The sequence below is a fragment of the Clupea harengus genome, chromosome 18, assembly GCF_900700415.2.
Source record: "Clupea harengus chromosome 18, Ch_v2.0.2, whole genome shotgun sequence".
Taxonomy (NCBI): domain Eukaryota; kingdom Metazoa; phylum Chordata; class Actinopteri; order Clupeiformes; family Clupeidae; genus Clupea; species Clupea harengus.
The window spans coordinates 3,193,102-3,220,942 of NC_045169.1; the positions used below are offsets into that span (position 1 = coordinate 3,193,102).

General features: G+C 44.8%; 1 protein-coding gene across 6 annotated transcripts; it reads left to right on the forward strand.

Annotated features, from left to right (window-relative positions):
• The first annotated feature begins 6,301 nt into the window (after window positions 1-6,301).
• On the forward strand, window positions 6,302-27,492 carry cert1a (ceramide transporter 1a). 6 transcript variants are annotated; one of them, XM_031584652.1, is made up of 13 exons: window positions 6,302-6,729; window positions 6,939-7,073; window positions 7,673-7,807; window positions 12,359-12,475; window positions 20,774-20,881; window positions 21,318-21,453; window positions 21,656-21,736; window positions 22,114-22,271; window positions 24,828-24,920; window positions 25,077-25,169; window positions 25,274-25,369; window positions 26,160-26,237; window positions 27,322-27,492. In XM_031584652.1, exons 2-13 carry the CDS (start codon window positions 6,981-6,983, stop codon window positions 27,475-27,477), a joined length of 1,344 nt encoding a protein of 447 aa, XP_031440512.1. In that variant the 5' UTR covers window positions 6,302-6,729; window positions 6,939-6,980; the 3' UTR covers window positions 27,478-27,492. The 6 variants fall into 6 exon arrangements, with proteins under 6 accessions (XP_031440512.1, XP_031440511.1, XP_031440513.1 ...); XM_031584651.2 differs by having other exon boundaries at window positions 6,304-6,729; window positions 21,315-21,453; XM_031584653.2 differs by having other exon boundaries at window positions 6,304-6,729; window positions 21,315-21,453; window positions 25,077-25,163.
• Window positions 27,493-27,841: the final 349 nt, after the last annotated feature.

Below are 27,841 nucleotides of genomic sequence, written 5' to 3' on the forward strand. Positions count from 1 at the left end.
GTTCACTGGGCAATTTAATAACAGAATGGGCTGGACTGAAAAGCTTTTACAGTCGTTCTAATGTGATTTGGAAACCAAGCCTGTGACAGTTTAAAAAGATGGTACCGACTATGGCTACAGAACCAGAACTATAGTTAGTGCACTATTGCCACAGAATACGTTTCCGTAGCAACAGTTTTGAATATTATCGATCTGGAATCATTAGCCAATAGCACTGTTATTCCCATTCCATTCCGTAGCATTAGGGAACATGGTGTTTGTCCGTGGAGAGGGTCAAAAGAACGGTTGCCTCCCCTTCTGTGGTGAATCCTAGTGCGGTGCTAAGACGATATGGGGGCAACAGGGCACTGCTCGACACGGGCACCCCCGGTTGCTAGCGCTCCCTCCATGGTGCCCCTCACAGGGCCCAGTGCCCCCTGCGACTCGCCTCTGTGACGTGGCTTAGTCATTGTAGGCCGTAGGTTTAGTCAGGAACTTTGTTACATTACAAATTGATTACCGATAGGCGTGAAAGCCCCTATACAGAGGCAACCCGCTTTGGCCAAGAATCGAATCCGGGTAAACTGCTGTCACCGCACCACCTATACACTAGGGGGCACGGATTAATATACTATTAATGGACTATTGACACAGATCCATAGGAAAAATGCTACTCTTATTGCCTTGGAATTCCATACCAATAATCACTTTGTAAAAAGCAATGAGCAGATGTGGACCTGAGGCAGTCACCAAGAAAAGAGTGTTTTTTGTGTGTATCTCTCTCTCTCTCTCTCTCTGTGTGTGTGTGTGTGTGTGTGTGTGTGTGTGTGTGTGTGTGTGTGTGTGTGTGTGTGTGTGAGTGCAGGTGCATGTGATTTAAATGCAGCAATACTCCAAGGAATACTGGACTCTCAAGGAAATGCTATGTAGTGATTACAAATGTAGGGCCTAGTATTGAAATCCAACAGATACTACCAGAGACAATTAAGTTAAGTTTTCTTTACATTTATATATATATTTATATAAATGTATATATATATACATATATCTTAGTACTTAGCCCAGATGATGACTCTGACATGGCATTCATCTCATCTCCAGAAGTGCCTTGGGACACATGACTGAGTGGAAAAGCCTGTTGATCCTCACTGATCCTGATGTCTGTTTGGCCCCTGTCAGCACCTCAATTTATCTCCTGGTTGGGCTACATCATCAGCCAGCTCATCTCTGACAATGCCACCCTCAGGTTAACCAGCTGGAGGGATGTTTGGTCTGCCTTTGCCCTTTCATAATTTGTTTTGTGTGTGTGTGTGTGTGTGTGTGTGTGTGTGTGTGTGTGTGTGTGTGTGTGTGTGTGTGTGTGTGTGTGTGTTGTGTGTGTGTGTGTGTGTGTGTGAGTGAAAGAGAGAAAGAGAAGACAGGACAGGGGGCAAGAGGATATGCAGTAGTAGTGTCTGCTACCCAGTAATAGCCAGATCATAACATACCTTTATTTATATCCATACCGGGAAAGTCTTTTATTAATGCCAAAGATAATGATTTTGGGAGGTCCATCATATGTTATTTCAATGGCTCCATCTACATAACAAGAAAGACTGGAGTCACAGTGCAAAAGCAACTAGTATAACCTCGTAAGGCTTAAACGACAACATTGCACTAACAAGGTTTGGAAAACAGTATTTGGTCAACTGATAATGTTCTAATAACATTAGAAAAAATGTATTTAAAAAAATGTTTTAGGCAGTGTTCTAAATGTTTCAGCAAAGGAACATTAATGTAACATTTCCAAAATATCCAAATACTTTTGCATACACACACAGTAGGTTACAATATCATGCCAGAAAATATGTGATGAATATTACAAATGTGTAACATTTTAAATGCGTAGGTGGGGAATACTAAAAATCCTAAGACTTTATTATAGTCATAAAAAGCATTGGAATCTAAAGGGACCTCTTTTGAGAACGGTGCCCATTTTTGTTCATTTTCACACAGCTAGCCTCAGATCATACTGTGGGCAAAACTGGATCCAAGTCTACATCTGCAACATTCACCGAAAGAGGGGTGGAGAGATGGGTGGGGGTGGGGAATCAGGCGTAGGGTGACAGAAACCTGATGAATGCAGATGAGTGGGTAGGGAAGAGGCAATTTGAACACAAGAGACACCATTAAAGAGAGATCAAAACGAGTGAAGGCTAAGCAGGCACGCTGTATGAATCACCTGAATGGTTGCCGTCAGTGTACAGAAGCATCCTCTTCGGAACGAGGCATTCTCACAGCGTGGTGCTGAAAGTGCTGATCATGAGATACTGTGAGTGTTCGGCAAACCCTGGCATCATCAAGCTCGTTTGTCATCTAATGAGAATCTTCTCAGTTTAAAGCTTGCCTCGAGGGGAACATGGGAGAGACGTACGGCGCTGATTCTCTGAATTACATTTGTGCATATTCTGTGCATATTCTGTCGACGAAAAATCGAACTGGTTCACTGATACACAAATGCTCAAACCCACGTAAACATTTAGAGGCTGCACATGTGATCTCTGGCCTGGTTACTCCCAGGAGCAATAATCAAGTGTCACATTTGATCAGGTGTCTGGGTGTTGTTCCCCATATCCAGCAGCAGCAGCCCTCTGCAGCACTGCAGGGGGAGAGAGAGCGGAGTCAGCACAGGCATGTGCCAGATATATGGAGCAGAGCCCAGTCAGCAGCATGGCCACTGCACACCAACACACACACAAGGTTCAAGCAGCGCCACACGCATTCCCCATTCAGCGTGTATCCCAGACGCACACGTTGAGCTGTCAAGACACACTATGCAATCCAGAGAGTTAGAATATGCACACTCACTGATACATCACTGGTACATTCAATTCAATTAAATTCAATTCAATTCAATTGTATTTATATAGTGCCAAAACCATAAAATTGCCTCAAGGCGCTTTACAGAGCCCAGTACATAGACTTTCCTGTTTTTCAGATGGCATGCATTACAGCTGAGCAAACCACATACAGGGTGGGGGACAGAGTTTCAGTGGCAGGAGAAATACAACTAGAAATGACTCACCTTAGTAGCACAAATGTGTAAAAATAGAAGCTTTTTTCAAAATGGAAGATATTTTTACATAATGAAGGTCCTCCTAACATTTCATGAGTACATGTCCTATGCCAGTTTGCATGTACACATTTTAACAATATTTAACAGAACTGCGTTACAATATGTAATATATGAATTGCCCTGTTTTTTTTGTGGTAGTATTTTTCTGCTCCTTTACAAATGTTAATTTGTTGGATTTTTTGTGTCAGTGCTTCTCCTAAAAATGTTGAAAATTGCTTCATGCTCTTTCACCGTTTAACTGATCTTCCCGAGGTAGATGCCCTCCTTAGCAGACAGCCATTGGGTTTAATGAGCCCTCTCATCATTCTGGCCAACTTCTAGTTTAACTATCCTTCAGGTTTATTTTTTTTCTAACCAAACTTTGCACTCTAGTAACCTATTTCTCAAATGAGATACTATGGGTAATATGTGCTTCTAATTCGCTTGTATGTGAGGAAGAAAAACAAGATTACAAGGGTTACAGATTGATAATTGACTCTCACCAAAACAAAATATCCTTGGCTCATATTGATTAGAGTGGGCTGTGTGACAACAGCTTTTCTAAATTGCACAGTAGCGCCCTCTAGAGAAATTTGGGAAGTACAAATCTTTTGGCTTGTTTGTCAACTCTGTAGTCTGTAGAGTAAGCTATAATAACTTGCCCATAATCATAAAATTGTCAATATAGTTTTAGTGGTGACTATACTCTGTTTTTGTGATCTGACCTACTGTGTGTGGGGGAAATAATTCAAAATTCATCTCAACTTTCAAGATCTTATGGAGTGGGGGTGGGGTGTGTGTGTGTGTGTGGGGGGGGGGGGGTGTGATGGTGCCTTTGCACACACATACACAGACATTCAGAGCCTAGTAACACTAAGATGATTAACAAAAAATAACTAACATGTTCAGAAACACAGGCACAAGGATGAAAGCCAGCCTTCATAGATCTGCCAGAAAGGAATGGATCTTGATTGAGAGTAACAAGTCTGTATCAATTCAGTCCTAGCTGTAATTGTTTAATTTGGAATAATTGGGGGTGACCTCAATGGCACACCCAACCTAGGAGGTTGCAATTGCAATATTGAGCTCCGGATTGAGTGACATTGGCATTTGATTTAGAAGCACCTTTCAGGACAGCCAAGGCCCCTTCACATACAACACAAAATAGAAAAATACAATTCACAAACAGAAAAGAACATGTCATAGTAAATATGCCAGTCTCACAAGTTACTTTCTTGGAACACTTTTTAAACTTGCCGATGGATTCCCAGTAGAGAAGACTTGCTGAGGAGGACTGAAGTAAGTGGAAGGGGTCTAGATCTCCAGAGAGGTTGGCACACTGTGGTCAACACGCATTGGGCAGAGAGGCAAGGACACCGAAGCAAACGGAGAGCCTTTTGGTGACGGCAGTCTACAGACCAGATAGTCCTGCAATCACTCCTGTTGAAACAGGAGCTATGATGAGATCCATGATGGATGCATCCTGGACACCGAAGAATGAGTTTACCTGTTGAGAATTGAGTTCCAAGGTTTTTTTTCTGAAATTCACTTATTCAATCTGAGGGGGGCGCCACCGGACCATAACTGAGGGCTCACGTTTTCAGAAACTTGCCTATGACCTAACATCAAGAGACCTGCTGGTAATCTAAAGACAATGGTGGAAGAAGTACTGAGATCCTTTATCTGTTATATGACTGAAATGTGATGAAAGACATCAAAGCTGCTGTGTTAATATTGACAAAACTCCCATTTAGATAAATCACCTTTTTATGGGCTGAAAGTGGCTCAACATGCCATCTGCTGTTTAAAATCATCCTGAACCTTGCAAGGCCAATGATGACATATCTACGACCATTTGGTACATATCCAAGTCATGAGATGGGCTGCCCAAGTCCTCCCGCCCGTGAGTGGGAGTCTCATCATTCACAGGAGTTTACACTTTAATACTGAAACATCAGTGTGGAAGCAGTGTGTTACTGTTGAAGCTGCTGGCGATGGAGTTTGTTTGAACTACTTTAGTTTTATATGCAGGGACACCAGATAATTATGAGGGGTTGTGAGATGATTAATGGGAGAGGAATAGGGAAGTTCTGATACACAAATGCTTTCTGTTTTGGACTTCAGTTTGAACTTTTAGATTTTTTTGTGAGATATTGGATCATGTGAACATTTACTGAAATCAAACACTAGATGGAGTGTTGAGCCAGATTCAACACATACCGTATGTTATAAAAATGGGAATTTCGTCAATATTAACACCAGCCTAGATGCATTTAATGACAGTTTAGTCATATCATTTAGTAAACAGCTCATTTTAGGGCGCAGTTACACTTCAACCATGAGACACACGTGTTGTAGGCCTATAATATATGAAATCACATAACATGAGTAAAGTCTATATTCACTTATTTTACAGTGTAATTTTCTGGTCCCGAAAAAAAATCATATTTTAGCTTTAACCCTTAAGATAAATTGTCGGAGACAATTTTACAGTGACCTCATGTAAACCTCTGGAGAACAGAGGCTCGGCATTCCTCCTTTAAGAGCGTATGCGTGCGGGCTGCGTGCTCAGCCATCTGACAAGGCAACTCGTAAGTGCGTATGTAGAAACACAGCCATGTATCGATAGAGTCTCATCATCTCCGTTCGCTTTTTTACAGCAAAATATTCATTCATAAAGATTGCATTAGGCATTACATCGTTTAGATTACTTAAGCCCTCAGTTATAGTGGGGTTACTGGAAATCACCATGAATTAAATGTTAGAAAATGAATCTTATCTGAATTTCGACCCCCACCCCATCCCATCCCCTCCTCTAATTATATCAGTAAACACGAGGATATGTTTGCTTTTGAATACCATACAAGTTTATAAGTACATAATAAAAAAGCCAACACAATAAACAACCGCAACACTCTGATAACGTTGACCTAAAATATGTCAACAAGGCAGGTAACGTTAGCTGTTCACGCTAATCCTCCAATAATAGCGAATTTTACTTTTTTAAACATATTGATGCAACATTAACTACATACACATGCGAGTGCACAATGCATTTAATGATTACTAATGACCAAGAATCGCTGTATTTGTACCGTACTTAACGTATTCCATTTAACCGTCAAGAACTTCCTGGAACTATTTGAAGGGTACGTAAATCACGTGACAATCAAGCGTTTCGAACTTCCGTTGACGCAAATCTCTCAGTACATGGCTCTGTGTAGAAACGTTGAAAAACCGGAGGGGGGAGTATGAAGACATGTGTTCAGACGTGAGCCCAGAACGCAAAACTTTGGCAGTCACGTACATTGCACTCATCATGTGCTCACGCTGTGTGGACACCGATTGAAAATAATTGAATGACCGTTTATTCGATTTACTGCCGTAGATTTACATCACATTCGGCAATGACCTCGTAAGGAGTGCTTTTCAACTTACTGTCGCAAACACTTGGCGACTGAGCTTGGAGGTAGCTGGCTATTTAGCTAGCTCGCTAACGTTAGCGGAGTAAGACCAGGATTCCGCTCGTTTTAACGGACTTGGGGAAATGTTCTTTCGCAGGTTGCGGTGATAAACCGAAACCATTGACGTATACCGACCAGCTAATTATTTACAGCTTCTGGCTTCCAGCTAGATAACGGCAGGAGACGCCACCAGTGAGTACTCTGTTCACCTTCGGTAGCAAGCAAGCTAGCTAGCCATGTATTTTGGTTTAGTTGTCAGGTGTTTTTTTAAATGAGCTTCCCCTCCAAGGCAACGCCTTTCTGGCGCTAGCTAGAAATGTTTTAAACACAACTTGTTTAAGTTTGGGCTTTTAGCTTTGGTTTACAGTAGACTTTCTTTTCCCATTTTGACCTTTTATTAGTATTCTTTCGGTGTGACATTATCATACCACTTCAAGACCTAAATGTCGGATCATAGCTGGAATTCATCTGGCTCAGAAGAGGATCAGGACCCTGAATTGGGACAGCCTGTTGAATTCGGTGGCGTCCTAAGCAAGGCAAGTAAACAGTAACGTTACTTATCCATATTTTTAAAAAACACCTCTGAATGTATTCATGTCTAATATAACAGTAATTCCTGTTATATGATTCGGGGAAGTTTTACATGTGATTGGAAATACAGGCCTTGCCAAATTTTGCTCGGATTTCGTAAACAAACTCGAGGATGATCAAGTCAGGTGACGTGTGTTTTCCACTTCCCTCTGGCTTGAGCTGCGTTTTTCTCGCGCAGCCTTATGTATGTTATAACTGCACTACAAGGACCTTTTTCAATTGACATCTGCGCATGATATAATTATAGAAGATAATCTTATCAGAATGTTTCGGGTGGGGGGGGCTGTATGGTTTTGTTGGCATGAAGCCAAAACAACTCTCTTGGTATCATGTTGTTCAAAATGGTCTTTGAATACGGGATGGTTTCATTCCACTGTGGAGGAGCATCCTGTTTCCTCACACTCTATATTTCTTATTTTTGCCCTTAATATGAACAATTTGCATTGTAATTTATTGAATGTTCCAGTTGCAGTATCATTCCACGAATATATGAAGATGTGTCCTCATGTGGCCTCCTTCAAATGGTTTATTTGTTTATTTGCAGTGGACCAACTACATTCATGGCTGGCAGGACCGGTGGGTGGTACTGAGAAAGAACACCCTCAGCTACTATAAGTCGGAGCATGAGCGCGAGTTTGGCTGCCGTGGCTCTCTCTGCCTAAGCAAGGCTGTCATCACGGTAAGTCCACAGTTGGCAGGCTGTTGTCCAGCTTAAAACAGGACGGGGACTGGGTCATGGCACTGATTTAGAGCGGCTGTTGACCCACTCCCATTTCCCTCCCTTCTACATCTGTTTTTTTTTCTCCAGTAGCTCACAATTTAGGATTAACATTTAGGACAGCTAAAACCTGCATTGCTTATTTACTTTTTTTCAAGATCAGTTCTTCTAGCAGAGCAATGTACTTGTTATTTTGCTGTGTATTCACGTAGATTACACGGTTGAGTTTAAATAAGATGTTATGTTGCCTTAAAAGAAATCAGCGTACTGTAGCGTACACAGTAATGTAGAAGCAAAATAGTACAGCAGCCAAGAACATGAGATTCTCACCATACAATGAACTGTAGACTTTTTTTGTTTTGAGTAGAATGGAAAGATTTCCTGTGCTGGAGTCAAGGACATCCAGACTGCTGCGTAGTTGTTGGAAAATCCTGTCTGTTACTCCTTAACTCACGTAAACATTTCAGACAGAAACATCTGATTGCAAAAGTACTGTAAATTAAGTACTGTCGTATAAACAGTCTTGTTTCAGTTGAGTGGCAGAGCTTGTTTATGCTTTGTTTTTATGGGGGAGTGTTAGATGGAGTGGATCTGAGGACCTGAAGAGAAAGGTTTTTAAGGGGACACATTTTACTCCTCCATCTTTTATCTGTGAGAAGTATAGCAGGTGTTCCCATTCCCAAGTTTATTGTCAACCTCAGGCAAAAATGTTAGTTTTCTTCTCTTTTTTTTTTACAGTTGGATTCTCTGGGGAATAAAGAGACCACTGTACTTATGACACGCCCATTTCATGTGTGTCGGTGTGTGACTGAGAGAGAGCATAACGCGGAGGGAACAGGGGGTTCAGGTTTTTGAGTAGAGTCTAGTTTGAACAAGCAATAGTATGCTGTCATTCAAAACCTTCCCCTAGCAGTGTGTACTATGTGGTGTTGGCCAGTTTCTCTGAAATATCTTCTCTGAGATATGAGGGGAAATGTGTGGGCTTGACTAAGAAAGGATATGGAGCATTGTACAGCACCTCCAGGCTGTATCCAGAAAGCTTTGCTAAGGCCTTTTTCTCTCTTATTTGCCCTTGTGAACATGCCCACTGACTGCACAGTTACAGTTTTAAGCTTATCAGCGTGGTAGCATTAGACTCCCTCTGTTTGTAATTGTGTCAAAGGTAATTATGTTAAAGGCCTTGTTGGGAGTTACAGCAGGCCTGCTGGGGTTCAAGTCCAGGCTGGCTATCTATCAGTGTAGTCCAAACCTGTTATTATTACTCAAGAGCAGGGGGACAGGCTGACATGCACAAGCCCAGTTAAGTACGTGCTTGTGGTATCTCTGTGTATCTCTTTCACAACGTAACTCCTTCTTCCTGGGCCTCGCCGTGAATAATGTGATGAATGACTAATAGACTAACCCAAACGAACCAAACGCATACAGTGACCACTGTTGGTTGTTCTGGCAGCTCTCTGATTAGCCGTGAGTAACCTTCAGCTTGGGCTCTAGCTGTTTTCCCTCAGTGCAGATTATCTATCTTAGTGGCTCTTTATCTTGCTCAGTAGAGAATGGTGGAACAAAGCAAGCTGATAGGCTTTCAAGTCCAAAGGGACAAAAGAACAGTGCAAATGTATGGCTTACATCTGAAATGTGTCAGATAAAACCTAAAGGACTGTATGTGGCCTTTAAGCAAAGTAAACATACCATTGGGGGGGCCTAGCTGCATAGTGTTAATTGTTAGCTCAGATTAGTTATAGGATCCCTAACCGACTCCTGCTGCTATGCAGGGCTGCTGTACCCAGGAAGGCAGCACCCAGAGTGCAGTGAGCAGCACAGCATGCACCGGGAGGGGAGAACAGCCGTAAAGATGAAGCTTTATCGAGCGTGTCCGAGTGAAATTGTGTGGCGGCATCGCGCTGTACTCGGCGGGCACTAATGGGGAAACTGCAGATCATCACGTCCTTGGTTCTCCAAGAGAGACACAGCCCGTTCCTTTTACTCTGCAGAGGGAGGAGGAGGAGGAGGAGGAGCCTGGATCCCTCTCAGCTTGTTTTGGTGTTGAATCCAGAAGGATAGCTGCTCCTTCCAGGTCCAACACTCCTTGTCGTAACCCATGATTCCAAAATAAAGCGTTTGTCTCTAGCAGGCGGGCCTGCCAAGACAACGTTTTGCTGAGAGCAGGTCAAATTTCAACACGGCAAATGGCCATTTTTGGCTATCAGATACTCACAGAATTGAATGAATTGGCATAAAATAAGATAATTCATTACTTAAAGACTTCTTTCAAGTCAGGATGTATCTCTTGTATGATATTGTTACCTCGGCGGTTGTGGTATGAGTAGTGAACAATAGTTCATGTGTTTAGTGATGTTTTGAACGAATGGTGAACCCCCCCCCCCCTTGTGTGGTGTCGCTGATGGTTTGATCCCTCAGATTGAAGGCTTAATTGCCGTGACGGTGTCATGGTGACATGACATGAGGCTTCCTGCTCGTAAAGGGTTTTGAAAGGGCACTGTGTTCTCCCATTTTCTCATCCCGTTAATCCAGATCTTTCTATGTCTGGTGGCCAAGTCAGTCATGTGAACCTCCCAAATCACCTGAGTTACAGGACGTTGAGTCAGCCAAGGAGAGTCACTGTTCTAGCCATGTGCCAAATCCCGAGCACTGCTAGGCTTGGGTCAAGAGGTCTGCCTTCACTGCCTAGGGCGACGGCAGAAACCCCACAGAGGAATGTAGGATGACTCCTTGTGGAAATCCTCTAGGGTCAAACCCATGTGACCCCCTCAGCATGTATCTAATGAGACTCATCCGTCAGAACGAGGTGCTTCTCAAACACACGCCACCCCTAGATTCAAACCTTCTTTCCATAAAGAATTTGTTGGTAGGCCCTATCTTTTTAGGTACAAGTGAATGGAGAATGGGTTAACATTTATAGTTTGATATTGGTAGTACTAAGTATTGGTTCACATACTGAGTTCACAGCTGAAAGTCTTTGGCAGCACACGCACTTGTATGGAAGTTAGGAACACCCACAGCGCAAAGTATCTTAAACAAACGTCTGTGTTTCCCTTTGAGGATCTGGCTTAAGTGCCCCTTGACAGGACATCTGTAAGGCACTCATTCCAGATACAAGTCCGTTTTCTATATGTGTACTCTCCTGGGCTGTCCCTGTAACCCTCCAGTTCAGGTTCAGTACCCCAGTATCACTGGGCCCTGTCATCCAAATTGAATGGTTAGATGTTTGTAATTCAGTGTGTCCATAGTCACTGAAATTTTGGTTTTCATAGCATGTCCTCCAGGTTTTTTAATGATTCCATTTGCTGTTATATTTTTATAAGGGCAAACAGGGTTAGACGAGATTTCTTTCAGGCATTTCTGCTATATTTCGGTTGCTTTTGTTTGTCGATCTTAAGTGTTCCTCGTAGATGGTTCTTTAAGTGGTCTTTTAATATTTCTCAGTATGACCACTTAGTTATTCAGAACGCTGTTGTGCCTGAGAGGGAGGGAAAGGAACAGTGAAAGGTCAAGACATTCAGGCCACGCTCACCATACAGAGTTAATGTTTGTCACTGCTGTGTAACAGGACTGTTCTCTTAGAAACAAGATTTGGAATCACAAGGGACTAACCTGGCTGAATAAAGAAAAAAAAAGTACAAAGAAGGCTTTCATTGACAGAGATGATTGTATGATGGCTGGTGTTGCCTGGAATTCAACTTGATCTTTCAGTCACCTCTCTTTTTCAGCTACCGCACTGAGCACATATTTGCATTAGTTAATGAGAAGGAAAATAAAGTTAACTAAATGTACATCATGGAAAGGATCTGAGTGTTGTGGAAAAACTTTTGAGTGTTTGATGAGAACAAAGGTCCTGTGGTAGTCTGCTAAAGGACAACGTAATACAATTCCTTTCAGCCGAAATGCCTTTAAAGTAGGTGATAACCAAGCGTGTGTGCGACGAAACAAACACCGTAAGTAAGCCGAGGGCTGTCCATTTGCACAAGAATCCTTTGCATTTTCAGCAGGAAATGAGATTTTTTTTCGGCAACTTAATCTCCCCAGTGCTCTTAGCACAGACATGCCATTCCAATCGTTTTCATCAGCCTCTGCAAAATAAGCAAGGAGACTTGGGTATGTAATGACAGGTCTGCCCCCGTCCCCCTCCCCGTCCCCCCTTCCCCCCTGTGAAATGTCACACTGTTCTAGGAGCACACTAATTTGTCTGTGATGACGAACAGAAATCCCAGAATACAAGTGAAGCTCCCAAACACTTGAGGTGAGCCTGGCAGGTGCTGAGGCCGTTTCTGTTTGATCAGTGTATGTGGGAACAAACTCTGGTGCTTGTTCTTCACAGGCCGTAAGCTTCCTTGGGCACAGTGGTCTTGCCTGTTTGGTTCGCAGTTAAACTCATGCTTGTGTTTGCATGACCTGACTTGCCATCAGCAATCCCCCCCCACCCCCACGCCTAAATCCCCATTCAGGTCCCAGGATTGGCTGCCAAACTCAGTTTGTTTTTCCTGTCCTCTCTTTCAGCCTCACGAGTTTGACGAGTGCCGCTTTGACATCAGCGTGAACGACAGCGTGTGGTACCTGCGGGCGGAGGACCCGGAGCATCGGCAGCAGTGGATCGAGAGCATCGAGCTGCACAAGGTAAACCCGACCGGCTAACGTGGCATCCCTGTGAGAAACCCCAGAATAACCCCTTAGTCACGGCTGTTGATGACGTGGGCCCGCTGTAACCAAGGTTCTGTAATCATGTGAGATTGAGACACTCGCTGGCTTCCCTCGGGCTGTGGACAACGGCACTGGTCAAAGGTTGCACAATGCTGCAATAGGAATATTACAAAATGATTCTGCATTGGAGTTCATGTCCATGTTTGTTTAATTGGCTAATGGTGGTGCTCAGCTTCAGAATTGACGAGGCCCCGTTTCTGACCTGGTGTGTCTTGTGACTTGGATGAAGAGGCTTCATTCTTCTCGCTCGTCTTCTTCGAGCAGCACGGAAGAGCTCTTGGCCGAATGAATGAATGAATGAATGAGTGCGTGCCCTTCTCCTGGCTCTCTCTGTCGTTTTTCTTTCTCAAAGAAAGGAGAACAGACTTGAAGCAATGAGACTTCTCCTCATGATTGTCCCAAACCCTAGGCGATTGAACAGGCCAGAAGGCCCTGTACCAGTCAGGCTACATCTACTTGATTGGGAGCAGCCTACTTAAACCTGCTTTCAGATGGTAGTGGTCAGTGTCATGCAGTGTTAATGTGGTGGATGTGGCCTCCAGGACAGACCTCGGAACTGCACTCCTTCCAGGTCCAACACATTGTTGTTAGCCATGATTCCAAAATAAAGCTTTTGTCTCTTGCGGGCGGGCGGGCCTGCCAAGACGACTCTTTGCTCGGATCGATAAACATCAAATTTAGACATGCCAACTGGCTGTGTTTGGCTATCAAATGCTCTCAGGCCTTAGGGGAGGAGATGGGGCGTGGAAACAGCTGACGAGCAGATTAATCTGTTTTGATATTTGACTTTTTAATCAACACAGGATGTATTTCTTGTATGATATTGTTACCTTGGTGGTTGTGGTATGAGTAGATAACAATAGTTCATGTCTTTAGTGTAATGTTTTTAAGATCCCCCTTGTGTGGCGTCACTGATGGTTTGATCTCTCAGATCCAAGGCTTAATTGTTGTGACTGTGGCAGACTAACTTTTGGGTAGTTTCATTTTCACTAGCAATGTCCAATTGCTGATCTTTTATTTAATTTTTATTTTATTTTATTTTAAGAAAAGACCCCAACTTCTCTCTTCTTTCTCTCTTTCTCGTATTGACATCTGTTGGCAGTCTTTGACCCACAGACTCCATGTTGACAGTGGGAGTTGGCGGTGGACACACGCACAGAAACAGGCTGTGCCTCAGCATTGTGTTTTGTCTTAATGTGATGTTCGCCACTCTAATGTCTCCCAGTGTGTCGGTCGATGAGGCACAGGGTGGTGGTGGTTTCTGCTGTAATGTGTGGTTTCCCGTTGATGGATAACGTCTGTGGTATTTCCAGCTGACGCTCCCACTACTGGGAAAGTAGAGAAAAGGGCGTGGCCCCAGGAACGTGGTGGGGTCGTGATCCTAGTCTTCCCAGGAATGCTGGGAATCACTGGAATGGAAAAACGATGGGACAGTGTTTCCTGTAGGATTTTTTTTCAGCAGCAGGGGAACAGGGGGGTTTTTGTACATTGGCGGTCAAAGTGAATATCCGTAGCTAAATATGAAATATAAAACTGGGAAAATATGAAATTTAGAGACCTTTAATGCTAAACAAACTTTGGAACATATGTATTGACACCTATTTATTCATACATAATGCCTCTTTAACCCACTATTTACAGAGTAAGTACCCACCTCTACTACCAACCTCTTAAACCGCGACCATTATTTCACAATATATTATTATATTATCGTTGGCCATGGACATGAATAGAGATGTAGCAGCTGCGTCACAAAATCTAGAACTTAAACCCCCTGGCTGGAAACACAGCCCAGCTGAATAGCCTGTACCCTCCCTCTGTATACAGGCCTACTGCCCATTTTCAAATGTACAAATTGACTGATATTCTAAAAAAGATAATCTATCCAGTCCCCACAATCTTCCTGGCATCCTTTAGAAACCAATCAAGATTCCGCTTGAAGTTCCTGACCTCCAGTATCCGGATGTAGCCTGTAGGCCGACTATTTGTTTAACCTCCTCTGTCAACACTGCCAGCTCTTTGGTTTGTAAATGGACCAAATTGTGTCGAATTGTTGTCCAGCTATAGCCTATAGTCTAACTGAAAAAGCCTATTTTGTGTTGTTACTGGGAAACGAAGTGTGGTGATTTAAGTGTCAAAACAAAGCACTGTAAAATTAGCTTGGTTAGTTTTAGCTTTGTGGCTAAAAACATTTGGGCTAGCTGTTGTAGCAAACAGTTTAACAGCCCCTTTTCTAAAACCTGCAATGAATCCATTTAAACGTTATTTCCAATGCATATATTCTGGCTCAAGGTTTCAATCTAATTCATGAATGATTTAGGCTACAACAGGTAGAAGTAGCGCCGCAGTAAATGACTTACTTAATGGCTTAAAGTGGTTTAGTTTTGCATCCCAGGGCACAGTAATTACCTACCATTTTGACAGGCTTTTATTTACTAATTAACTATTTGAACTTATTCACTCATTGCAAATGATTATTAAAACTGTAAACTGTAACTTAATATTAGCTAGTTAACTCTTTCTCTTCTTTCTTTTTCTCTTTTTCTCTTTCTCTCTTGCCTCGGCTGGGTGTTGCCACATGTCTCTACTTCATGTATTAGTTGTTTCAAATTGTTGTTGTTGGTGTTTCAAATCCCTCTGCAGTCATGTACAGTAATTGCAACTTCAGTAGGGGTGGGCGATCTGGCAAAAAAAAAATCATATCACGATCTTGTTAACATACAATCACAATCTGAACTGCAGTCTTTCTTCACAGTTTTGAAATATATTATTGAGAATATCCAGAGACGAACGAGCCTATGGATATATTTATTTGCACCATTTAAAACACAAAAACTACAAAAAGTGTTCAAAATAGTCATTAAATAAATTCATAAAATATGAATCAATCGATAACAATCCCGCAATATAACATAACAGATGTTTCAAGTTCTCAGAACTACCGTAGAAACAAATTGTGAAATGTCAGCAAATAAAGGCGCAGTAAAATGTAAACAACACAATAGTGCACTTATGTAATCAGACTTGAACATTCTAAGAAAGATAAACTTTTCAACTGTTTCAACTTCATCATAATCAGCAGCTGATAGATAACATAACCATAAGATAACACAAGTGTGCATCGGTGTCTTAAATCCCACGTTGTTCACGGCTTTTGAACAGCACCGTATCCTTATCCTAGATAGAATGTGAGCGCCTCAGTCACCTCTTGCCGTCACCGTTTGCTGCTTTGCTCTTCAGCTGTTCTAATGTGTTGGTCAGTGAAGTCTGTTTACATTTGGGACCTTGTGAGATACTGATGAGTGTGGTTGTTGTAACCGGAGCGAAACCCTCTTGGCATGTTCCTTCAGATGCTTCCTTTTAAGGTGGTTAAATACATTTCACGGATTACCGCTGGAAGTGTCGACTGTTGTCCGACAAAGTTTACAGATGACTTTGCTTTGAGAAATATCTGACCGTGCATAGCTGAACCACTGCTATACTACTAACATCGAGTCTTTTTTTGGCATCAGCTCCTCGTCTGCCATGCTGCTAGCTCAGGTTAAATAGTTTTTAAAATATGTATATGAAATGATTATTTGGGCCAATCTGCACAGCCATCGAGTAGGCCATCATTCAGTTGGTTTGTCAACGTAGCTTGGATGCACGCCATCGAAGTTTTATGTATTGGATACATTAGCAGAAGGACAAAATATAGGTGATATCCACAATTCGCCTGAGAAGTAGATCATTGATTGTCTTCAAGATCGATCAAAATATAAAATAGTCAAATTGCCCACCCCTGTTCTGAAGCAGTGGTGAAAAATAATTGTGGCAGTACACCACGTCAAAATGTATGTAGCGCAAACACTGATGGATCATTAGTACACTGCGTGTGTGTGTGTGTGTGTTGCTATAGTCAGGGATCATCTGAGATGATTTCAAATAAGTTTTTTTGTTTTTGGTTGACCAGGCAAATGTGAAGTATTATGTAAATTCAAGCCAGTTCAAGCTGTTTGTGTGTTTGTAATCCTGTACCCTTCACAGCACCATATAAAACCCTGTGAAAGAATATCCACTATTTACACGGGCGCACTAATCTGCTCTCGTTGCGTTCACTTCCAACACTCCAAAAAAACCAGGGCATTGTGAGTGTGCCAGGGCTGTGGCGCGGGCGGGTGAGTTACAGTAAAGCGCTGGCTGGCTGGCGTGGCGAAGGGGTGAGGTGGCGGGCAGGCAGGCAGGTGGAAACGGTGCCAGGGGATCTCTGGCGCGCCTCATTAGCGTGCAGCCAGTGTGAAGAGCTGGAGCTCAGGGTCGGACCAACGCTCACTCCGCTCCTGCCGGGGTTACTCTTGGTCTTTGACCAGCTATGTCCCCACAGGGCCGCAGCCAGGGAGCATTAGAGCCCCCTGGTGGTAGACGACAGTACTGGCCGTGTGCACACGTCTCCTCTGTTGTCGTGGTTGTGCAATGTACTCACACTAGGATTATAAGGCTCACCTGAGTCACTAAGCTTTCTGTTGCTGACACAAATTTACATTTCCGTAAGGACGCCCTTAATAATAAATGAGTCACTATAATGTTTTGTAATAGCCTCTGAGGCGATGACCGTTTAAATGCTACTCAATTCAATTGTCAAGGGTTTGGTGAATCAGTCATAAAAGTACATTTCACAACCAACTGCCTTTCCACCTGCGCAGCTGTTTATGGAAAATTAGCGTTGCGTGGGTAATGTCCTGACGGTTATGTAAGGTGCAGGTGCCATGACTACTCTGTTTGTCAAGGTAACACTCCTCCCCCGCACTATGCTCCAACACAGCCAGCTTCCTCACAGGGTCCCTGGGCATTGTAGTTTTTTTTTTTTTTTTTTCGACCATAGTTGAGTCCTATAAACCTCTGATAAATCATTGACATGAGTGCTTGTGTGATGAGTATGTTGTGTTGTCTGGCGTTGGTGTTGTGGAGACTGCAGTTGGCACGGAAGGGGAGGTGTCCCAGGCAGCCCTTCTATTTGTGGCTCTCTGGGCCCGTTCTGGCCACTCAGCACTGTGGTATTGATCCAGCTCCCTGCTGAGCAGGTGGAATTGCATGGCCGAGCCGTGGCGCGGGTGATGAATCACATCGGGATGTTTGCCGTCAAGCCCCTGCCCCACAGGAAAGGGGGCGAGTGCGGTCGCCGCCATCATAACACACACCCGCTGCATTCTCATTCCTGTCAGTCCGGCAATCCTCTTTTTCTTTATTTTTCTCTCTATCTCTCTCTCTCTCTCTCTCTCTCTCACTTTCTTACTCTCTCTCCTGTCACTCTCTCTCTTTATATGTATCTCTCTCTCTCTCTCTCTCTCTCTCTCTCTCTCTCTCTCTAGTTATTCACTGTAGTCAGTCTGTCTCTTGTGCTGTGAAAATCCTGTGGCTCATAGATGGGAGAACAAGAGTGTTTTGATGGAAATGAAGTGTGTTGCTTTAGTTGCCCCCTCCCAAAACATAAACACAAGGCCAGAGTGGAGTGCTTGGCACTGGTGCTGAGGCTCAGGTCAGCGCACTGCACCATGGGAACTGAATGAGACTAGCCTGCAAGTGGGTGTTGCCATGGGAGAGCAACAGGACCACCCCCACCCACGCCTCTCTCTCTGTCTACCTCTCTCTCTCTGTGTTTCTGTTTCTGTCTCTCTTTCTCTTTATTTATCTCTCTCTCTCTGTTTCTGTTTCTGTTGCTCTCTCTCAACACCGAAGCTGATGAATAATGCATGTGTTGTTTCCTGTCATCAGCTGTGGTGCCCACACACACACACACACACACACACACACACACACACACACACACACACACACACACACACACACACACACACACACTGCACTGCAGCTGGCCTTAAAAGCGCTGTCACACTCTCATCAGCCGGGCTCTTTAGATTGCCACACAAAGGGAGGGGGGAAGTGGGTGGGGATCAGGGGCATACCTAAGAGCTTTCCCCTCAGCAGGAGAAAATCCCCCCCTCGCCCACACACTGCTGTGGCACAGCCCTGTTGCTGTACCCACTAACCCACTTAAGGATGGGCTTCCTCAAGAAAGGAAAGGGGGGGTGGGATGCTCTTTCTACACACACACACACACACACACACACACACATCTACACACACACACACACACACACACACACCCCTACACACCTGTGTGCGTGCGTGCGGTAACCCACTGGAGCGGTAGTCTGCTAGCGCAGACAGTGATCTCAGATCTCAGACACTCTCACCCACTCGCGCTTCTCTGTCTCTTCCATCTTCCTCTCTGTCTCCATCAATGACACACCCACACACGCTCTCTTCTCTCCTCTCTCCCTCCCTCTCTCTTCTCTCTCTTCTCTTCTCTCCCTCCCTCTCCCCCTCTCTCTGTCTCTCTCCCTCTCTCTGTCTCTCCTCTTGCTCTCACACCAGACCACTCCGGTGATGGATACTGTTCGGCATCTGCAGCAGCAGCGGGAGTCTTCTCAGAGCTGTAATAATGTCAGTGGTGGTCTGTGTGTGTGTGTGTGTGTGTGTGTGTGTGTGTGTGTGTGTGTGTGTGTGTGTGGCATAGAGGGGGTGGAAGCATTCAGAGCCTGCTCGCATCTCTCTGCCTCTGCTCTCACTGAATCCTCCGTCACTCACATGCTTTATTTCTCTCTTTATCTCCGACTCCTGCCTCTCTCACGCTCTCTCTCTCTCTCTCTCTCTCTCTCTCTCTCTCTCTCTCTCTCTCTCTCTCTCTCTCTCTTTTTTTCCTTTCTCCGTCTAATTTCTTTCACCCCTGCATCATGCCATGCTGAACCACCAGAGAAGCGCTCCGCTTGCTGGATACACCCGTGGCTCAACTCATCTCCACTCCTCTCTTTTTCTCTTTCTCTCTCTCTCTCTCTCTTTCTCTCTCTCTCTCCACTCTTTTCTTCTTTTGCCTCTCTTTTACTCTCTCTCCCCCTCTCTTCTTTCCACAAGGGGGAGAGCCGCGCTTTTCCCGCAGGTTTGAGTTGTTGATCGCGACGTGCGGTGGTCTGCTGGCAGCAGTGGGGCGGGGTCTGCAGGACTCGCATGGAGCTGTGGGCCGGGAGCGGCGTCCAGGGGGGGGCAACCATGGTCCAGCCGGCGGGGCGCGACTGCAGCGGCACCCTCTTCTGCTTTGGCTGCTGGAATGGCCGAATGGTGGGCTTTTAGCATGTTAGCGCCTTAGCATGACCGAAGCGCTCATCCCGCGGAACGGTGCCTGCATGTGCACTCACTCACTCATCCCCCTCCCTCGCTCGCTCGCTCGCTCGCTCGCTCGCCGTGACCTCCTCTGGCCCTGGCTGCCGCAGGTTTGTGTTGGCAGGTGGCTGCGTGGGCTATGGGCGCTCTGGGGACGGTTAGCCGAGTTCTCGCTTTTTTTATTTTTTACATTTTCTTCCTCACCTCACACCGCTTCTTTGCACGCTCCATAAATCGGTGGATGCTGCGGCCGGGGCTGTACCGGTGAGACGCACCCTGTCGCCTGGCGGGAAGGATGCATGGTAGCACGCGCTTGGGACCTGTTTTGTAATAACAGCCTAATCTCTATGGTCCTAGTGCCACTGTTTTGACGTAGATTTCCAGAAAGTGGCGGGGCAGGCGTGTCTAGTGCTTTTCCTCGGATTGTGTTTCCCAGCATGTTAAGTTTGGCACTTGGAAAGCGCTCTGTAAGGAGAGCGAGGGGAGTGATTGAACGCTTCCTGTGGCCACTACATGGAACTGGACTCCTGAAGTAAAGGCCTTCAGCTCCTTGGGTTACATATGGCCGCTTGTCAGGAGTGCGCTAGAAAGCTCCCAGGACAGGTGTCTGGTTACGGCAGCAAGAAAGACCTGCCTGTTCCAGGGAGGCTTAAACCAGGGCTGAAAACTTGCTGAGAATATATGCTGTGTGCGGTGTGTTTTTGGTGTGTGTGTGTGTATGCACAACAGTGTGTGCCCAGCAGGTAAGGATGGTTCAGGCCTTCAGAACTTTTCTCCCGTGACTGTTTACCCATTGTTTGTTTTCTTGGCTTTTCTACAAATGTTTGACCTGCTAGATATAGATCTAGAATGCCAGGTCTTCAGCTCACCCTTTGTAGTCACAAATAAGTCACAAATTAGCTCTGTTCAAAAGAATGTTTTAACCTTGTTTTCTCTGTCATTTTTGCTGCTCTGTGGTTATTGATGTTTGTTTGTTTGTTTGTTTGTTTTTGTTTTTGTGTGTGCCAATGTGAGCAGGCCGAGTCTGGCTATGGATCAGAGTCCAGTCTGCGTCGCCATGGCTCCACGCTGTCCCTCACTTCGGCGGCCAGCGGTTTCTCCGCCACCTCCACCTCCTCTTTCCAAGTGAGAAGAAAAGGCTAGCCTTTATGTGTTTGTGTGTTTGTTTGTTTGTTTGTTTGTCTTCCAGCTTGCATCCAATTGCTTTTGTAATAGCATTTGAGTTGGATTTGTGTCTGCTGGATCTGTCCTCCTTGAGGTGCTTTTGTCTATATTTGTATATACATGTACACATGTTTATTAAAGCTAAGTCATTAATGAGCTCCAGTATTGATGAAAATGAATGTGTTCAACATCCTCTGTCATTTATGTGCCACCTGTTTTCCGTCACCTTAGCATCTAATGCTCCTATTTGATTGATTTAATGATTTAATGATTTAAATGCACACCTGATCATGTAAGCATGCTGTCTGTGAAATGCTTCCTGCTGTCTGTGAAATGCTTCCTCAAAGCTGGTGCAAAGATGACTGACCTGTTGATGCTCCGCCTGTTTTGGCAGAAGGGCCACAGTCTACGGGAGAAGCTGGCGGAGATGGAAACATTCCGGGACATTCTGTGCAGGCAGGTGGACACGCTGCAGAGGTACTTTGACAACTGCTCAGACGACGTGTCCAAAGACGTCTTCCAGAGAGACAAAGGTACGCCCGGCCTGTAGAACAATCACCACACACAATAGTAGACTTTCAGCGGAATTTAGTATTATATTATTGTTGCCATAACTACTGGAACTACCTGATCGAACACCATATACCTTTGTTAGGTCTTTCCACTAAAGTTAGTTCCATCTCTGGATAATGTAAGAGCATAGTTATCTAATAGTAATGTGTTTTTGTGCCTCAGTGGTAGAGGACGATGAGGATGATTTCCCCAGCACCAAACCAGATGGAGACTACCTGCTCAACAACAGCAGCAAGGAGAAATGTGAGTGCTTTTGATTGTATCTATCATAATTCCACCCACCCACACACAAACACACACACACACACACACACACAACTTTGTCAGAGGGCTTGATCAAGTGCCCACTTCATACTAGTTTCTTGGCATGCTATTCCATAGGAGTGTGCAGAATGTGAAGAGACTGGATCTGTTTTTCTTTTTTTTTTCTTTTTTTTTTGTTCTCAAGTCATTCGATCGTTGAGGCGACCCTTTTCTGATAGAGTTCTTTCTGGTGATAGCCACTCGAGCTGTAGAATATCATGCTCTCAATCTTCCATAGTCTCTCATAGTTAAGCTCTAAGTTCTGTTCCAGAGCATTTCATCTGATACTCTTCTCCGTTTTGGGTCTTCTCCCTCAGTATGTTCACAGGGGAACCTTAAGGAGGCGAACGGGATTGATTTCAAGGGAGAGGCCATCACTTTCAAAGCCACTACAGCGGGGATCCTGTCCACCCTGTCCCACTGCATCGAGCTGATGGTGAAGCGGGAGGAGAGCTGGCAGAGGAGACTGGATAAGGTGAGGCAGACGGCTCACCTCGCACTGGTCTAGGGTCAGCTGAGGTAACACAAACTGGACTTCAGAATCAGTTTCTTCATTGGGCTGGGAGTCTTTGGCCTGGAGACAGTGGCTGTGAGGATAACCGTGAACCGTGTCTGTGAATTTGAACTGAATTGAGTTGGGCAGAATAGACTGCCTTGGACAGAAAAGGGACGGATTTCATTAGCTGATGTGTTTACTCTAATTGATTAGTTCACCCAGCTTGAAAGGGATGGATTTACTACGGTCAATGACTGTGTTGATAGGTGTCAAATCAGATGTGTCCCCCTCCAAGCTTTCTATTCCCTTATGACACAAACACTACCTGCATTATGTAATCTGATCTCGGCTGAACACTAATTTAAAGGTGAGGCCTATAATCTGTTCTTGGCTGAACACTAATTTAAAGGGGGGAGCCTGTAATCTGTTCTCGGCTGAACACAAATTTAAAGGTGTTTATCGATATTTGGGAAACCTGGGAGACTGGTACGACTAGATATATTGATATTTTTGACAGATATATTGGGAGGGTTTTGACCTATTCCTTGACTGACATAGACGCGCTCCAGCTTCACATTCTGTCCATTCTGACACATGAACTAATGTAAACTCCTCGGTCCTCCTTGAGCCTGAGGTGAAACCCAAAGGTGTGGAGGAACTTCAACTTTGAACTCTTGCTCCTTTTTAGAGCACAGAGCCACACCCCTCTTTCGTGTGAATTGCTCTCACTCGTAGAATGGCAAAGGGTACGCTGAATGCAAATGTGGAGGGTTCCTGGGAGATTCTGTGGGTTTGAGGTCACACGCGTGGGGAGCAACACCTCAGCGCCACTTTCCCCACAAACACACCCCGCCCCACCCCACCCCACCCAGGACCACTTAAGCTGCTCATGCTCTTAATGCGGAGCTCATTCAGGCTCTTCACCAGTGCTGCTGACTATTCAAAACACTATCAGAGGTCTTAAGCAATGAAGGTTATGGGCTGGCTGTAACATTTGTTTAAATAATTAATAATAGACTTGAGTCATTGTCCGTCTAGGAAATATTGATGCTGAGATGTTTCAGCATTCCTGGGCTGTTTCTTTCCTCAGATGGGACCCTCCAATGACCTTTTGTAAACTGTGTGAGATGCCACACGACGTCACATTCATAAGTAACCTCAGATAACTGTCTTTTTTTTTTTTTTTTTATCTCACACATTTCTATAATTAAAAGCAACTGCGATGAGTGTTATCTAGCAGTGTTCAGACCTGCACTGAAGGAATGTCTGCCCCACACAAAGTCCTCTGGTATGCCACATCGCAGCCATTTGCTATACGTCATGAGTGGCCCTTTGTCAAGCCTTCCTCCATGTGACTTTTGTCACCGAACCAGTTTTTTTCACCCGGCAAGCCGGTCCTGAAAAGAGCTCTGTGCAGGAAGTCACAGCCTCAACTCCTCCTCAAGCAGTCACACTGAAGCTTTTGTAGGGAGAAGCTCGGGGGGGAGAAGCTCGGCAGAGGACCAGCGACCATCGGGGGTTTGGATATAGAGTGTACCGTTCGTTGATTACTTCGCCAACAACCGGTGTGTGTGTGTGGGTGTGGGTGTGGGTGTGTGTGTGTGTGTGTGTCGCGTAAGCGTCTGAGCGGGTAAGGACATGTCGGCTTCGTACCGCTACAGGCGTCGGAGCCTGAAACATCACAGGGCGGCAGAGGCCAGAGACCAGAAATGGATTCCTTTTCGCGCTGTAGGTGATACTGGCCTCCTATATCTCTCTCAGCTTGAACCTGGGCCACACCGACCCTCACTGCTCACCATTGGGGGGGGGGTGGAGCTTCTCAATCCTGTCTGCTGTTGGCTTCCTTCTCTCTCTTCCACTGCATGGCTCTTTTCTCTCTGATTGGCTGACTGACTGACTGACTGACTGACTGTCTGTCTGACTGACTGACTGTCTGACTGACTGACAGACAGGTATTTTTGGGCTGTGTTTAGTGAGTGTTGATAGTGTGTAGTGTTGACATAGGGTTTCATGTTACTGTCAGGTAAGCCCACACAACTCCCCCCGCTGTCAAATGAGACACTGGAGGCTAGGCAGGTGGGTGTTTTCCGGGAAACGTCTTTGTATCGGCTCGTCCCTGGAAGGAGTGTTCTAGAACGTCTCTATACACGTGGCTGATGAAGCCTTCCCCTGAGACAGTTCAGCCCAGCAGAAAGGGGGAGAAACATTCTCTGCTCAGGAACACCTGCAGTTTAACCTGCGGGCCAGGATAGTATCAGCTGCATTGACCTGTTCTGGGTGGTGGGAGTCCTGTTCTGTCTGTGTAAGGGATTGTCCTGTTTGCCCAGAGGTTGGAGTGGGGAAGTTGCTCTGTCATGGGTGTGAAACAAATCCTCCTCCTCCTCCTCCTTTTTTTCCTCCCACTCCTTCTTTGTGCTTCATCAAATGCTTTCAAATGCTTCTTTTCTTGGTGTTCTTGAGTTGTTTGCTGTCAATGAAATGACCTGCTTGCAACATGCACCCAAATGACCGGTCACTTTCGTGTGTTGGCTTCAGGAAATGGAGAGGAGGAGACGAACAGAGGATGCCTATAAGGCAGCTCTGTCCGAGCTGAAGAAAAAGCCGCACTATGGTGGACCAGACTACGAGGTAGGCGTTGGCTATTTACGCAGATGTTTGCCTGTCATCACAAACTGAACTCTAGTTGCTATGGGGGAAATGATGAGTGTTACTGATGTTTCACAGTGTTGCAGTTTATGTTTATTAATTTTTTTCCACTTCCTCAAATCTTAATCATTTTCACAGGAAGGGCCAAACAGTCTCATCAACGAGGAGGAATTTTTCGATGCTGTAGAAGCTGCCCTGGACAAACAAGACAAGATAGAGGAGCAGGTAATGGTCAGTTATTGTTGCGTTTTGTTTGTTCGTTTGGCTTTTTTGACTGTTTTACTTTCATGGCTGTGTAGGTGAATAACCATTTCTCTGTGTTCCCCGATTTCTAGTCTCAGTCCGAGGCAAAGTGTCGCGGTTTGTTGTCAATTCCGATGACACCTGGAGACTCCCATTCCACTATCAGCACTCATAGATACTCAACTAAGGTATCAGCCGTCTTTGTTTTCTTTCTTTCTTTGTGTGTATCGCTGTCTAGCTATCTATTTCTCTCACACTCACACATTGGCCCATATGCACACAAACACTTGACATCTCATATTTCAGTCTTTATTCTCCTGATGTCCTCATACCGTAAACCATACCAAAAGGTTGTCCGTAAGCTCATTCTCGCTCTGCTAAGTGAAACACAAAGACATTACTCAGAGGACACTACCCATTGTTGTACTGTGTGCTGTTATCATGAGCGTTAACTGTTTTCATAGATGTGGTAGTCTCACTGGACCAGATATGACTGTTTTACTTACTGTCAGCATTTCATTCCATCTGGAGACGGTGTCGATTTTGGTGATCTCGTGCTGCAAAAGTAAATGGAGTCACGGCATTTAAACCTGCCCACAACTTGACAAACGCCCCACTCACCTTTTGCTATTTAGTGTTGAAATCTGCAGCACTACATTAAGCTGTTCAAAGATTGGATTGTTTTTGCCTTGATAGTTTCAAGCACAAAAAATACTGCCAGTTGCTCCCACCCATATTAAGACCCAATTCTCCTATGGTTGTCTTCAGGTGTGTGTTGTAATATGTCCTGGTTCCGTGAGACTATACATGTAGTGTTTTGGTGCTGGAACATTTCCTTTTGGGTGACCTCTTTAGTTTGTAGTTTGATTGTGTTTGGGGCTCTCCTGACTTCTTCTAACCCCTGGGCCTTTGGTGTTTGTGTTTTTGTTTTGTTTTTCTCTCTCTCTCTCTCTCTTCCGGTCCGTCTCTCTGGTGTAGCCTCATAGTCATGCTTCCTCCCTGTCCTCCGTCGAGCTGGTCAGTGCCTCAGACGATGTGCACAGGTTCAGCGCACAGGTACGGTAACGAGTCCCCCGACTGCTCTAACCTCGGCCTTCTTTGATCTATTTCCCACTGGGTTTGTGTAAAGGAGGTTTTCATCTCATTCTCAACACAACTAATGTTTATTAACACCGGGAAGAAAAACATCTGGGTGTTTGAAAGGGTGTCCCCAAGTCTAAATCTTAGGCCACAAACATTTTGGGAACCGCTTAACACAATTTCGGCGACATTGTTTTTCATTGTGAATGTTTGTCTGTTTTTTTGTAGCGTACTATTAAGATAGTTGTAGAAGTGGGTCAGTATGTTGTCGAGGTATTCTAACTAAGCCTCTCTGATAGTAAGATTGTAGACATTTAATACAGATCATTGCTCATGTTAATGGAAGGTTAAGTCCAATATGCAAGTGCTGAATGTAATTTGCCTGAGGGAACATTCTCTGTGTCTGAGTCTCAATGAACACAGCAGCTGACTTCTGTATAATTAATGTAGAGGTTAATCTGTTTTGTTCTAGTAAACGTACCATCTAACAAGTCATTTAAAGCCGTCTGTTTCTGTCGAACATGTACAAGGGGAGTCTTAACCCTCCACTGCGAGAGTCTTAACCCTACAGACATTTCTTAATCATTTAGGAGCTAAGACAACTTTTAACACTCCAAATGCATGGATTGGGCTTTCTCTTAATTGAACATTAAATTGAGAGCATTCAATCTTGAGTCCACAAGCTTCTAGTGAGATGGTGGGAACAGCTCATGCTGGTACATGTTTATGTAAACGGCTCGGGGCCGTGTTTTACTCCAGAAACTGCCGTGGCAAAACTGGATTTTCCTCCCTGGTTCTGCTCCCCTCTGTCTGCTCACACACACACATACACACACCCACACACACACACACCCAATATCCATCTCCATTACCTTCCCTCGTTGCTCTCACCCACCCCCCTAAACTGTCTCTCTCCTCCTTCATGATGAGGCATGACTATACAGCAGGACTGTAGCTCTAAAGTATGAAATAACCCAACCCCACTCTCTCTCTCTCTCTCTCTCTTTCTCTTTCTCTCTCTCCCTCTCTGTCTCTTTCACTCTCTCTCTCCATCAATCAGGTGGAGGAGATGGTGCACAATCACATGACGTACTCCCTGCAGGATGCGGGTGGGGACGCCAACTGGCAGCTGGTGATCGAGGAGGGGGAGATGAAGGTGAGCATCGGCCCCCTGAACCCTCCACTGCACAGACATCACCCCTCCCTCCCTCCTTAACACAGCCACTGGGGAGAGATGGAATGGGTGGGTGAGGAGGAGGAGGAGGAGGAGGGAGGGGTGAGCTGTAGGACAAGACCCAGCGTTCACAGCTGTAACAACATACTCTTTCACCATGGCTGTATGACCAGTCTTGTGCTTGTGGTGTGTCAGCGTGTGCATCACGGTGGTTACCAGCTAAACTGAGCAGATTGCCAGCTATAAGGAATGTCATTGGGTTCAGCACTAAATGGGGTAGTTGGTAAATGCATATTGAGGCATTATTTGATTTGAAAATAAGATGTGCAAGTTCGAATTTCTACATTGAAGATGTTGACTAGTTCCTGTGTCTTTGTCTTAGGTCCAAATTCAGGACGTTGACTAG